Source organism: Oncorhynchus gorbuscha, linkage group LG21 (assembly GCF_021184085.1).
Source record: "Oncorhynchus gorbuscha isolate QuinsamMale2020 ecotype Even-year linkage group LG21, OgorEven_v1.0, whole genome shotgun sequence".
Taxonomy (NCBI): Eukaryota; Metazoa; Chordata; class Actinopteri; order Salmoniformes; family Salmonidae; genus Oncorhynchus; species Oncorhynchus gorbuscha.
Window position 1 is genome coordinate 2,910,192 of NC_060193.1, and position 17,854 is coordinate 2,928,045.

At 32.7% G+C, this 17,854-nt stretch overlaps 1 protein-coding gene across 1 annotated transcript; it reads left to right on the top strand.

The window, feature by feature from the left end:
• Positions 1–311: 311 nt before the first annotated feature.
• On the top strand, positions 312–17,854 carry LOC124008838. Its single transcript, XM_046320419.1, has 7 exons — positions 312–598; positions 2,333–2,515; positions 2,687–2,751; positions 4,749–4,830; positions 5,941–6,180; positions 17,342–17,460; positions 17,801–17,854. Exons 2-7 carry the CDS (start codon positions 2,398–2,400, stop codon positions 17,852–17,854), a joined length of 678 nt encoding a protein of 225 aa, XP_046176375.1. The 5' UTR covers positions 312–598; positions 2,333–2,397.

The window sequence follows — 17,854 nt, forward strand, 5'->3', positions numbered from 1 at the left end:
AGAGAGAGAGAGAGAGAGAGAGAGAGAGAGAGAGAGAGAGAGAGAGAGAGAGAGAGAGAGAGAGAGAGAGAGAGAGAGAGAGAGAGAGAGAGAGAGAGAGAGAGAGAGAGAGAGAGAGAGAGAACTCAGCTGGGGTGTTATTCCCGCTCTAAACCTTAAATCTTCTCGGCGATATGGGCGTCTTTAGGTCCAACCTCCTTTCAAGGAACCCCGAGAGGTGGAGCTATGGGATTTGTAGCCTAACCTACTGTATTTGGTTACATAATTAGCTGTAATAATCTTGTTATTCCTATGTTCTATAGTGTTTGTTTAATTCTGTTGTTATTTTCTATTATATTATGTTATATTCTCAGCTCACCTGTCCTTTCTACCCTCCTACTTTCCTTGAAGCAATAAAGTTCCTAAAGTAATGTCTGGAGGAAGAATGATGTGTGATTGATTAAAGACCGGGTCCAAACTACAAAGGTTGTCCCGCGCGACACCTCCTGGTCGGCGACTGACAATCACGGGACTGTCAGTCTGTCCCGCGGAGCTTCAACTTTCCGTTCAAACTGAACGTCGGGAATGTTGCATTTTTTTCTCTCCAGGATTTCTTTGGGTAAGTTTCCACAACGAGCGATATCTAAAATGTTTTTAAAGTATTCAGGAATGGTTATGAGTTCAAGAATAACGGATGTTAGTTAATTAATGAAAATATAATCCCACCCCAACTACATTTTGTGTCCTGTTTGTTAATGTCCTCCTCTCACAAGTTCCAGATCGGATTTCAAATGTTGGCTCATGTTCAACAACTTTACATGTTAATAAGTGAGTTGAGGAGGCAAATATAACATGGATTGCTTCCTGCTTTCACGATTCCACATTTGAGCTATCAGCTACTACACTGGTTAGATAAGACTTTCAGCGAGAACATGCTTGTTGTTGACCGACAGGCGGCGCCGTTGTATTATTAACTAGAGAGGGACTCGTAATTGAGCCTTATGTGACCTTCCTGGCCCCGTCCCTCAAATCAGTGAGTCAACACAGGAAGGAGCTATATGGATGGGATAGTTATTTTATTTCCAAAGCTGAAATCGTGGGACACACACACACACACACACACACACACACACACACACACACACACACACACACACACACACACACACACACACACACACACACACACACACACACACACACACACACACACACAGTACGGATGAATGATGAGTAGTAGACGGGATATGAATAGCACTCTCACAGCAATTCTCCATAAATCCGCCCTAATAATATACTAACAAAAAAACAGTTGAAATGTCTATCAAAGTATTTGTGATCGTATAGTGGATTTAACTATTTCTAATAAATCCTAATTTACTATAATAAAAAAATATATTGTTTCCATGTGTCATCTCATATTCACAACATCAGAATAAATAAACTATAAACTATTTTAGTATTCAAAATATATCAAATGAAAACGGGGAAATTACTCAATGTCACCATCTGGCGGCGAAGAAATATACAACAGCTGGAATGTACCACATATTTTACTAAACGAACAAAACCAGGATTATACTATAACTGGTGCTCATAAATTTATAAAACATATACTTTATACATTTGTCATAAATTACCTGCAATCGTGGGACGATGAGTAGTGAACGGATTTAAACATGACTCCTAAAGAAGATGCATTTTTGAGTTAGCTAACCATTTGAAACTTTAGCATAAAACCCACGTTGGAAAACTGAGATTCAGCAAATAACATATAAAGAGAGGCTTATTTGACGACAACCTAACAACAGTAGTTTTTGATCAACTTAAATTGCTCATGTACGACGTAAAAAAGGGGATTTTATGACGTAACGTCAACTTTATACATCTTATCATATCTATCCCGGAACAGTTCAATTTCCAACTCACCCACTCAGCAATTGTCCATAAATCTGCTGTGGATTATCTAGAATCATATACCTTTATCACTGAGCGTATTAGACAAAAAGTAGGTGGCAATTTTAATTACACCGTTACATTTACGCTTCGAACCCACCGACAGCGTCAGAATTGCGCAAAATAGTGCACAGCACCATCTGTTTAATTCTGCAACAAAAGTTCAACATTCACCTTCCGCTCCCAGTTCTGTCAAACCCGTCTACAGCATACAGTTTGACGCACACGTTCCGATAAATCCAACGGACGCGCCACGCAGAACGCACTGCAACGCAATGCTGCAAGGGAAACGCAGCGTTTTCCATTGGAAACTAATGTAACTCTGATGTACCAAAACGCAAACTACGCTGTCAGTGTGATCTACAAAGGATGTGTGACTGTGTGTGTGTGTTTACAGGTAAAAACCAGGTGTGAATAGCTCTGTAATGTGATGAAGCAGAGAGGAAGAGGAGGAGAAGAAGGATGAAGGTGAATTCTCACCACCTAACCTCTCTGTCTAAGGGCCCTGCTAGCAGCTTCGACAGAGAGGGGAGACTGAGGGTGGGGCGGGAGACACAGGAGGGACAGGGGAGACCACAGGGTGAGTGCTACACACACCCACGTGCACAAAGACACACACACACTCACAAATATACTCAAACACACAAAAGCAGGTACACACTCTCTCTCTCTGTCTGTCTCTCTGTCTGTCTGTCTCTCTCTCTGTCTCTGTCTCTGTCTCTGTCTCTGTCTCTCTCTCTCTCTCTCTCAGGCATGTGTGAGAGATGGTGTCGTTTGAGAGGAAACCTCCTCTTCATCATGAAGAAGCCTCAACAGGTGAGAGAGAGACATACCCTGTATATCCAAGGTCTGAGGTCATCTGCCCTTTGGCCTAAAGCGCAGAAACCTAGACTTCATCAAAGAACATTTGAAATACAGACATTGTCATCCTACATGGTGTAGAGGAGACAGATCCACTGGTTCCAGAGAGCTGGTAGTCCCATCCACCACACTACCAGGTGGGTGGTATAGAGGAGATGGACCCACTGGTTGTCCTCTAGGTTACAGAGAGCTGGTAGTCCCATCCACCACACTACCAGGTGGGTGGTATAGAGGAGATGGACCCACTGGTTGTCCTCTAGGTTACAGAGAGCTGGTAGTCCCCTCCACCACACTACCAGGTGGGTGGTATAGAGGAGACGGACCCACTGGTTGCCCTCTAGGTTACAGAGAGCTGGTAGTCCCATCCACCACACTACCAGGTGGGTGGTATAGAGGAGACGGACCCACTGGTTGCCCTCTAGGTTACAGAGAGCTGGTAGTCCCCTCCACCACACTACCAGGTGGGTGGTATAGAGGAGATGGACCTACTGGTTGCCCTCTAGATTACAGAGAGCTGGTAGTCCCATCCACCACACTACCAGGTGGGTGGTATAGAGGAGACAGACCCACTGGTTGCCCTCTAGATTACAGAGAGCAGGTAGTCCCATCCACCACACTACCAGGTGGGTGGTATAGAGGAGACAGACCCACTGGTTGCCCTCTAGGTTACAGAGAGCAGGTAGTCCCATCTACCAAACTACCAGGTGGGTGGTATAGAGGAGACGGACCCACTGGTTGCCCTCTAGGTTATAGAGAGCTGGTAGTCCCATCCATCACACTACCAGGTGGGTGGTATAGAGGAGACAGACCCACTGGTTGCCCTCTAGGCTATAGAGAGCTGGTAGTCCCATCTACCAAACTACCAGGTGGGTGGTATAGAGGAGACGGACCCACTGGTTGCCCTCTAGGTTATAGAGAGCTGGTAGTCCCATCCATCACACTACCAGGTGGGTGGTATAGAGGAGACAGACCCACTGGTTGCCCTCTAGGTTACAGAGAGCAGGTAGTCCCATCCACCACACTACCAGGTGGGTGGTATAGAGGAGACAGACCCACTGGTTGCCCTCTAGGTTACAGAGAGCAGGTAGTCCCATCCACCACACTACCAGGTGGGTGGTATAGAGGAGACGGACCCACTGGTTGCCCTCTAGGTTATAGAGAGCTGGTAGTCCCATCCACCACACTACCAGGTGTGACACAGGGAAGGGACTCAGGGGGTATGCTAATTTGATATAGAGCATACCTAACTCACTCTATTAAATTAGTCAAAACAGGCTAGAAATGAATAAGGAAATTATATAAACATGTACTAGTCTGTGGTGACCTAAATGCCAGAACTGGACAAGAACCTGACACCCTCAGAACACAGGTGGACAAACACCTGCCTGGAGGTGACAGCATTACCTCCCCCATATGCCCCCCAGCTCTGTTGCACGCTGGGTCTGTACATAGTCAATGGTAGGCTTCGAAGGGGACTCCTATGGTAGGTATAGCTATAGCTCATCTCTTGGCAGAAGTACTGTAGACTACTTTATCACTGACCTCAACCCAGAGTCTCTCAGAGTGTTCACAGTCAGTCCACTGACACCCCTATCAGATCACAGCAAAATCACAGTCTACTTGAACAGAGCAAGAGCGAGAGAGAGAGAGCGACAGAGACAGAGAGAGACAGAGAGAGAGAGAGAGAGAGAGAGAGAGAGAGAGAGAGAGAGAGAGAGAGAGAGAGAGAGAGAGATAAAGAGAGAGAGAGAGAGATCAATAGAGAGAGACAGAGAGAGAGAGACAGAGAGAGAGACAGAGAGAGAGAGTGAGAGAGATAAAGAGAGAGAGAAAAATGAGAGAGACAGAGAGAGAGAGAGAGAGAGGTCCCTCCACTATGTATGGTTTAAGACTTTATAAAACACTGTCCTTCAACTGTAGTAGCAATAATGTAATGTGTTGTGTGTCTACAGAGATCTGCGTTAGAGGAGGTGCTGGTTCTGGAGAGATGTCATGTTCTGGAGAGCACAGACAACAACAATGGACTACTTATTAGTAAGTACACAATCATTAGAAGTACGTAGAGGGGGATGGCAAGAGAGAGTTAGAGGTATTCAGGGAGAAGGAGGAGAACTAGAGCAGGATTCCAGAGAGTGGGAGGAGGAGGAGGAGGAGGGAGGAGAGAGGAAGGAGAGAGGGAGGAGAGAGGAGGAGGAGGAGGAGAGAGGGAGGAGGAGGGAGGAGGGAGGAGAAGGAGGAGAACTAGAGCTGGATTCCAGAGATTGGGAGGAGGAGGAGGGAGGAGGAGGAGGAGAGAGGAGGGGAGAGGGAGGAGGGGAGAGGGAGGAGGAGAGAGGAGGAGGAGGAGAGAGGGAGGAGGGAGGAGAAGGAGGAGAACTAGAGCAGGATTCCAGAGAGTGGGAGGAGGAGGAGGGAGGAGAGAGGAAGGAGGAGGAGGAGGAGGAGAGAGGGAGGAGGAGAAGGAGGAGAACTAGAGCTGGATTCCAGAGATTGGGATGAGGAGGAGGAGGAGGAGAGAGGAGGGGAGAGGGAGGAGGGGAGAGGGAGGAGGAGAGAGGAGGAGGAGGAGGGAGGATAAGGAGGAGAACTAGAGCAGGATTCCAGAGAGTGGGAGGAGGAGGAGGGAGGAGAGAGGAAGGAGAGAGGGAGGAGAGAGGAGGAGGAGGAGGAGGGAGGAGGAGGGAGGAGGAGGGAGGAGAGAGGAAGGAGAGAGGAAGGAGGAGGAGGAATAGGGAAAGACTGTTTGGATTATTCTAATATTAGTGTATATTAGTTAGTGTCTTTGTTTCTCTGTCTCCCTCTTTCTCGGTCGGTCTGTCTGTCTGTCTGTCTGTCTGTCTGTCTGTCTGTCTGTCTGTCTGTCTGTCTGTCTGTCTGTCTGTCTGTCTGTCTGTCTGTCTGTCTGTCTGTCTGTCTGTCTGTCTGTCTGTCTGTCTGTCTGTCTGTCTGTCTGTCTGTCTGTCTGTCTGTCTGTCTGTCTGTCTGTCTGTCTGTCTGTCTGTCTGTCTGTCTGTCTGTCTGTCTGTCTGTGTCTCTGTCTCTGTCTCTGTCTCTGTCTCTGTCTCTCTCTCTCTCTGTCTCTCTCTCTCTCTCTGTCTCTCTCTCTCTCTCTCTCTCTCTCTGTGTCTCTCTCTGTGTGTGTAGGGTTTGACAGTGGAGAGCCAGGTGTGTATGTAGAGTGTGTGAATTCAGGTGAGGTGAACTCCTGGCTGGTGGCTCTGAGAGAAGCTAACTCTGAGGGGTTAACCAACCGGATCAGACACCTCCGAACACAACTGATGGATACAGCCGGGAATAGCGCTGTGAATTCCGTTGGAAATGCAGAGACCACTGTAGTTGATGCTGTGTGTCCTGCTAAACAGTTACCATTGGAGTTCAGTATTGGTACGTTACACAGACACACACAAACACGCATATACTATACATATACTATACATATACTATACATATACTATACATATCATATACATATACTATACATATACTATACATATACTATACATATACATATACTATACATATACTATACATATACATATACATATACTATACATATACTATACATATACTATACATATACTATACATATACACATACATATACATATACTATACATATACATATACATATACATATACTATACATATACTATACATATACTACATATACATATACTATACATACCCTATACTATACATACTACATATACATATACATATACTATATACTATACATACTATACATATACATATACTATACATATACATATACATATACTATACATATACATATACATATACATATACTATACATATACTATATACTATACTATATACATATACTATATACTATACATATACACATACATATACATATACTATACATATACATATACATATACATATACTATACATATACTATACATACCCTATACATATACTATACATATACATACCCTATAAATATACATATACTATACATACACTATACATATACTATACATATACTATACATATACTATACATATATTATACATATACATATACTATACATACCCTATACATATACTATACATACCCTATAAATATACATATACTATACATATACATATACTATACAAATACTATACATATACTATACAAATACATATACATATACTATACATACCCTATACATATACTATACATACCCTATAAATATACATATACTATACAAATACTATACATATACTATACATATACATATACTATACAAATACTATACATATACTATACAAATACATATACATATACTATACATACCCTATACATATACTATACATACCCTATAAATATACATATACTATACATATATTATACATATACTATACAAAAACTATACATATACTATACATACCCTATACATATACTATACATATACTATACATATACTATACATACCCTATACATATACATATACTATACATATACTATACATATACTATACAATACTATATACATATACTATACATATACTATAATATATACATATACTATACATATACTATACATATACTATACAAATACTATACATATACTATACATATACTATAAAATATACTATACATATACTATACATATACTATACATACCCTATAAATATACATATACTATACATATATTATACATATACTATACAAAAACTATACATATACTATACTATACATATACATATACTATACATATACTATACATATACATATACATATACTATACATACCCTATACATATACATATACTATACATATACTATACATATACTATACATACCCTATACATATACTATACATATACATATACTATACATACCCTATACATATACATATACTATACAAATACTATACATATACTATACATACCCTATACATATACTATACATAGACATATACTATACATATACTATACTTATACTATACATATACTATACTTATACTATACATATACTATACATATACATATACTATACATATACTATAAAATATACTATACATATACTATACATATACTATACATACATATACTATACATATACTATACATACCCTATACATATACTATACATATACTATACATACCCTATACATATACATATACTATACAAATACTATACATATACTATACATACCCTATACATATACTATACATTGACATATACTATACATATACTATACTTATACTATACATATACTATACTTATACTATACATATACTATACATATACATATACTATACATATACTATAAAATATACTATACATATACTATACATACCATATACATATACTATACATATACATATACTATACATATACTATACTTATACTATACATATACTATATACTATACATATACATATACTATATACTATACATATACATATACTATACATATACATATACTATACATATACTATACATATACTATACATATACTATACATATACTATACATATACTATACTATACATATACATATACTAAACATATACTATACATATACTATACATATACATATACTATACATATACTATACATATACTATATACCCTATACATATACTATACATTGACATATACTATACATATACTATACATATACTATACATATACTATACTATACTATACATATACTATACATATACATATACTATACATATACTATACATATACTATACATATACTATACATACATATACTATACATATACATATACATATACTATACATATACTATACATATACTATACATATACTATATACTATACATATACTATATACATATATACTATACATATACATATACTATATACTATACATATACATATACTATACATATACTATACATATACTATACATATACTATACTATATACTATACATATACTATATACAATACATATACATATACTATACATATACTATACATATACTATACATATACTATATACTATACATATACATATACTATACATATACATATACTATACATATACTATACATCTATACATATACATATACTATACATATACATATACTATACATATACTATACATATACATATACATATACTATACATATACATATACATATACTATACATATACTATATACTATACATATACATATACTATACATATACTATACATATACTATACATATACATATACTATACATATACTATATACTATACATATACTATACATATACTATATACTACTATACATATACTATACATATACTATACATATACTATACATATACTATATACTATACATATACATATACTATACATATACTATACTATACATATATACATATACTATACATATACTATACATATACATATACTATACATATACTATACATATACATATACATATACTATACTATACTATACATATACTATATACTATACATATACATATACTATATATACATATACTATACATATACATATACTATACATATACTATACATATACTATACATATACTATACATCTACATATACATATACATATACTATACATATACTATACTATACTATACATATACTATACATACATATACATATACTATATACATATACATATACTATACATATACATATACTATACATATACATATACTATACATCTACATATACTATACATATACTATACATATACTATACATATACATATACTATACATATACTATACATATACTATACATATACTATACTTATACTATACATATACACATACTATACATATACTATACATATATATATACTATACTATACATATCATATACATATACTATACTATACATATACTATACATATACTATACATATACTATACATATACTATACATATACTATACTATACTATACTATATACTATACATATACATATACATATACTATACATATACTATACATATACATATACTATACATATACATATACATATACATATACTATACATATACTATATACATATACATATACTATACATATACTATACATATACATATACATATACTATACATATACTATACATATACTATATACTATACATATACTATACATATACTATACTATATACTATACATATACTATACATATACATATACATATACTATATACTATACATATACTATATACTATACATATACTATATACTATACATATACTATACATATACTATATACTATACATATACATATACTATACATATACATATACTATACATATACATATACTATACATATACTATACATATACATATACTATACATATACTATACATATACATATACTATACATATACTATACATATACATATACATATACTATACATACCCTATACATATACTATACATATACTATATACTATACATATACATCTACATATACTATACATATACTATACATATACATATACTATACATATACTATACATATACTATACATATACATATACATATACATATACTATACATATACTATACATATACTATACATATACTATACATCTACATATACATATACATATACATATACTATACATATACTATACATATACTATACATATACATATACATATACTATACATATACTATACATATACTATACATATACTATACATATACTATACATATACATATACATATACTATACATATACTATACATATACTATACATATACTATACATATACTATACATACCCTATACATATACTATACATATACTATATACTATACATATACTATACTATACATATACATATACTATACATATACATATACTATACATATACTATACATATACATATACTATACATATACTATACATATACATATACTATACATATACTATACATATACATATACTATATACTATACATATACTATACATATACTATATACTATACATATACATATACTATACATATACATATACTATACATATACATATACTATACATATACTATACATATACTATACATATACTATACATACCCTATACATATACTATACATATACTATATACTATACATATACATATACTATACATATACATATACTATACATATACTATACATATACATATACTATACATATACTATACATATACATATACTATACATATACTATACATATACATATACTATACATATACTATACTATACATATACATATACTATACATATACATATACTATACATATACTATACATATACATATACATATACATATACTATACATATACTATATACATATACTATACATATACTATACATATACATATACATATACTATACATATACATATACATATACTATACATATACATATACTATACATATACTATACATATACATATACATATACTATACATATACATATACTATACATATACTATACATATACATATACTATACATATACTATACATATACTATATACTATACATATACATATACTATACATATACATATACTATACATCTACATATACTATACATATACTATACATATACTATATACTATACTATACATATACTATACATATACATATACTATACATCTACATATACTATACATATACATATACTATACATATACATATACATATACTATACATATACATATACTATACATATACATATACTATACATATACTATACATATACATATACTATACATATACATATACATATACATATACATATACTATACATCTACATATACTATACATATACTATACATATACTATATACTATACTATACATATACTATACATATACATATACTATACATCTACATATACTATACATATACTATACATATACTATACATATACATATACTATACATATACATACATATATATACATATACTATACATATACATATACATATACATATACTATACATATACTATACATATACATATACTATACATATACTATACATATACTATACTATATATACATATCATATACATATACTATACATATACTATACATATACTATACATATACTATATATACTATACATATACATATACTATACATATACTATACATATACTATACATATACTATACATATACATATACATATACTATACATATACATATACTATACATATACTATACATATACTATACATATACTATACATATACATATACTATACATATACATATACTATACATATACTATACATATACAATACATATACTATACATATACATATACTATACTATATACATATACTATACACATATACTATACATATACAGATACATATACTATACATATACTATACATATACTATACATATACTATACATATACTATACATATACATATATATACTATACATATACTATATACTATATATACTATACATATACATATACTATACATATACATATACTATACATATACTATACATCTACATATACTATACATATACTATACATATACATATACTATACATATACTATACATATACATATACATATACTATACATACCCTATACATATACTATACATATACTATATACTATACATATACATATACTATACATATACATATACTATACATCTACATATACTATACATATACTATACTATACATATACTATACATATACTATACATATACTATACATATACTATACTACCCTATACATATACTATACATATACTATATACTATACATATACTATACTATACATATACTATACTATACATCTCTCTATACTATACTCTATACTATACATATACATATACTATACATATACATATACTCTACATTTACTATACATATACTATATACTCTACATATACATATACTATACATATACTATACTATACATCTCTATACTATCATATACTATACATATACTATACTATACTATACATCTCTCTATCTATACATATACTATACATATACTATATACTATACTATACATATCTATACATATACATATACTCTACTCTACATATACTATACATATACATATACTATACTATACATATACTATACTCTACATATACTATACATATACTATACATATACTATACATATACTATACTCTACATATACTATACATATACCTATACTTATACTATACTTATACTATACATATACACATACTATACATATACTATACATATATATATACTATACTATACATATCATATACATATACTATAAAATATACTATACATATACTATACATACCCTATACATATACTATACATATACTATATACTATACATATACATATACTATACATATACATATACTATACATATACATATACTATACATATACTATACATCTACATATACTATACATATACTATACATATACATATACTATACATATACTATACATATACTATACTATACTATACATATACTATACTATAAACATATACTATACATATACTATACATATACTATAAATATAATAAACAATAAACAAACTAAATAAACATTTTACAGTATACTATACTATACATATTCATATACTATACATATAATGTACTATACACAGTACTATAACATATAAAGTCTACTGTACATCTACTCTACTATCCTATACTCTCTGTCTCAGACTATACGGTCTGTACATATACACAAGGAGATACATATACTATACATATACAGGTATAGTCATCATATACTATACATATACTATATACTATACTATACATATACTATACATATACATATACTATACACAGACACATACACATACATATACTATACAGAGATATACATATACTACATATACTATACATATATATACTAACTACTACCTAACAGACATATACTATACTACTATACTAACATATATATACATAACTATACATATACTATACATAGATAGTAGATATACTATACATATACAGATATATACATATACCTATACTATACTATACATATACTATAGATATACATATCTGCTGGACAGAGACTAGTACATATACATATACATACACATACTATACATATATCGCTGTATATAATTCCTCTCTCCTCTGTATACTGTGTCTCTATACTCCCTCCTACTATACTATACATATACGTGTATCACTATACCAGTGACCCAGTGTTTCTGACCGGTGTATACTATACATCTCCTATACCCTATACATATACTATACTATACTATACTATACTATCACGCTATACAATACATATATAGGATGTAATGTATACATACCTATACATATACTATACATGTGTGTGTATATACTATACATATACTATACTGTACATGTGTGTATACTGTACATGTGTGTGTGTGTGTACATGTACTACTGTGTGTGTATACTATACTACTGTACATATACATGTACTGTACATATGTGTGTACTATATACTATATACTATACATATACTATACTATACATATGTGTATACATGTGTACATGTGTGTACTGTACATACATATACTATACATATACATGTACTGTATACATATACTATACATATACTATGTATACATATACTATACATATACTATATACATATACATATACATATACTGTATACTGTACATATACTATACTGTGTGTATACTATACATATACTATACATGTACATACTGTACATATACTATACATATACTATACTGTATACTGTGTGTATACTATACATATACATATACTATACATATACTGTACATATGTGTGTGTGTGTATACTATACATATCTGTGTACATATACTATAAAATATACTATACATATACTGATGTGCCCTGTGTGTGTGTGTGTGTGTGTGTGTGTGTGTGTGTGTCCGGTATACATATACTATACATATACTATGTACAACATGTACATATGGCTGACTGTATACTCTACATATACTATCATGTCTACATATCTGTCCTCTACATGGTTTATACTACAGTTACCATCTGTCCTCTAATGGTTTAGGACTACAGTTACCATCTGTCCTCTAATGGTTACTATACAGTTACCATCTGTCCTATACATATTTAGGATACAGTTACCATCTGTCCTCTAATGGTTTAGGACTACAGTTACCATCTGTCCTCTAATGGTTTATGACTACAGTTACCATCTGTCCTCTAATGGTTACGGACTACAGTTACCATCTGTCCTCTAATGGTTTAGGACTACAGTTACCATCTGTCCTCTAATGGTTTAGGACTACAGTTACCATCTGTCCTCTAATGGTTTAGGACTACAGTTACCATCATGTCCTATACATGGTTTATACTATACATTACTATTTTGGTTACATATACATATACATATACTATACATACCCTATACATATACTATACATATACTGTTTTCTTTATTATTTTGGTTAGTTCAGGGTGTGACTAGGATGGGTATACTAGTTTTGTCTAGGTATTTGTATGTCTATGGTGGCCTACATATACTAATCAGATACTGTTTATACATGTACTGATTGGGGACCATATTTATGCAGCCATATTCCTTGAGTATTTTGTGGGTTCTTTTTCTATGTTTAGTTATCTGTCTGCACTAGCCGTATTAGAGTCACGGTTTGTTTTTGTTGTTATTGTTAGTTTGTTCAGTGTTACATTTTTTAATAAATTAAGAATGTATGCTATACTTGGTCTCCTCCTATACAGATCGTGATACATGCATTGGGCAGGCATCTGCAGAAGGACGAGCAGGCTACAATTACCCCATACGTTTATCATGCGATTTATACAACTAACTGGAAAAGTACATATTTATCTACTATAACATCTAGTTATTTATTTTTTAGCTTATCTACTATACATATACTATAATGTTGTACTTATACTACTATACATCTATACCTCTATACATATACATATACTTGTACATCTCTTATTGTTGTACACTGATACATATTGTATTGATCTTATCTTGTTGTTATTGTTGACTTGTACATGTTGTTGTTGATGTACATCACTGGTACAGAGACTATACATATACTATACTGTTTGACAACAGGATCATAAATGTTCCCGAATGGAAGACGACTCCTGCTAACTGTAGTTTATGAAATAAAGTCCTTGTGTGGGGAAAAACTCATTCTGATTGGCTGAGCCTATCCGCCCATATACAGTCATGTGACAATCCATAGATATAGGGTTTACATTTATTTATTTCTCTGATTTCCTTCTATAACTGTAAATCAGTGAAATCTTTAATTTGTTACTATCATATTTTCTGCTTAGATTTATCTATACATTTCATATGATACCAATATACTATACATATCACCAATCATACATATAGTTTTACCCACATATACATATATTTACATATACATATACATACATCTCACTATACTATACATATACTATACTGCCTGTACTATATACAGTACCAGTTCAAAGTGAATGATACAGGTCCTACTGCCTGTAAACACACAGTCTGTTCAGTGTACATATACTAGACAGATACATATGCAGAGACAGATACAGACAGATACTTTACAGACATATACAGACAGATACAGACAGACATACATACAGACAGACATATACAGACAGACAGACAGACAGACAGACAGACAGACAGACAGACAGACAGACAGACAGACAGACAGACAGATAGGGAGGTAGGGAGGGAGGGACAGACAGAGTTTTAAGAACATTCTGTAACACTATACATCCCTGCCTGATGTCTGTTTCATAGAAAGGCTATGTGCTTCATCTTGATTGGTCAACGCTGGCCTGCTAATCTGAATATTTTCCCAGGGTTCCATCAGTGAGGCGATTCAATTTGTCTGGTAGGCATGTTTTGCACTATACATATATTTGCTTTGTTTGTAGATCTATACTCTGTTCTCAGTTTGACTTGCTAACTGGGCCGTCTATACTATGTATACTGTCGTTTAAAGCCCAGGGCGAAGTTGTCTCAAAACAATCGTGACGTAATTAAGCACGTGGAGTAATGAATAGGATTCTGTGTTTAGAGATAGTAGAGGTAACTACTGCTGGACAGTGGAGTAATGAATAGGATTCTCTGTTTAGAGATAGTAGAGGTAACTACTGCTGGACAGTGGAGTAATGAATAGGATTCTGTGTTTAGAGATAGTAGAGGTAACTACTGCTGGACAGTGGAGTAATGAGTAGGATTCTGTGTTTAGAGATAGTAGAGGTAACTACTGCTGGACAGAGATAGTCTCTCTAACTACTGCTGGACAGTGGAGTAATCTCTGTTCTCTGTTTAGAGATAGTCCCTGTAACTCCTGCTGGACAGTGGAGTAATGAATAGGATTCTGTGTTTAGAGATAGTAGAGGTAACTACTCTGGACAGTGATTTCAAGTGCTTTATTGGCTGGACAAGATAGTTAACATTGCCAAAGCTAGTGAAATAGATAATAAACAATAAACAAAAGTGAAATAAACATTTTACAGTAAACGTTACTCACAGAAGTTCCAAAGGAACAGAGACATATAATGTTTATACACAGTGTTGTAACGATGTTAAAGTCTCTCTGTCTGTCTCTCTCTCATCCTCTCTCTCTGTCTCAGACTGTAGCGGTCTGTCTATAGGACACAAGGAGAAGAGACCCCATGCGGTGGTGCAGGTGTCAGTCATCAATACACAGACACACACCATCACTGACTACTGCTGTACGGAGATAGTAGAGGTGAGAACACACCATCACTGACTAGTACAGAGATAGTAGAGGTAACTACTGCCTAACAGAGATAGTAGAGGTAACTACTGCCTAACAGAGATAGTAGAGGTAACTACTGCCTAACTACTGCCTATCAGAGATAGTAGAGGTAACTACTGCTGGACAGAGATAGTAGAGAGACCTTCTGCTGGACAGAGATAGTAGAGGGACCTTCTGTGTTTAGAGATAGTAGAGGTAACTACTGCTGGACACTGGAGTAATGAATAGGATCTGTGTATATAATTCCTCTCTCCTCTGTGTGTGTGTGTCTCTCCTCCCTCCTCTGTGTGTGTGTGTGTGCGTGTTTCAGAGCACCAGTGACCCAGTGTTTCTGATTCTGTGTTTAGAGATCCTGAGACCCTAA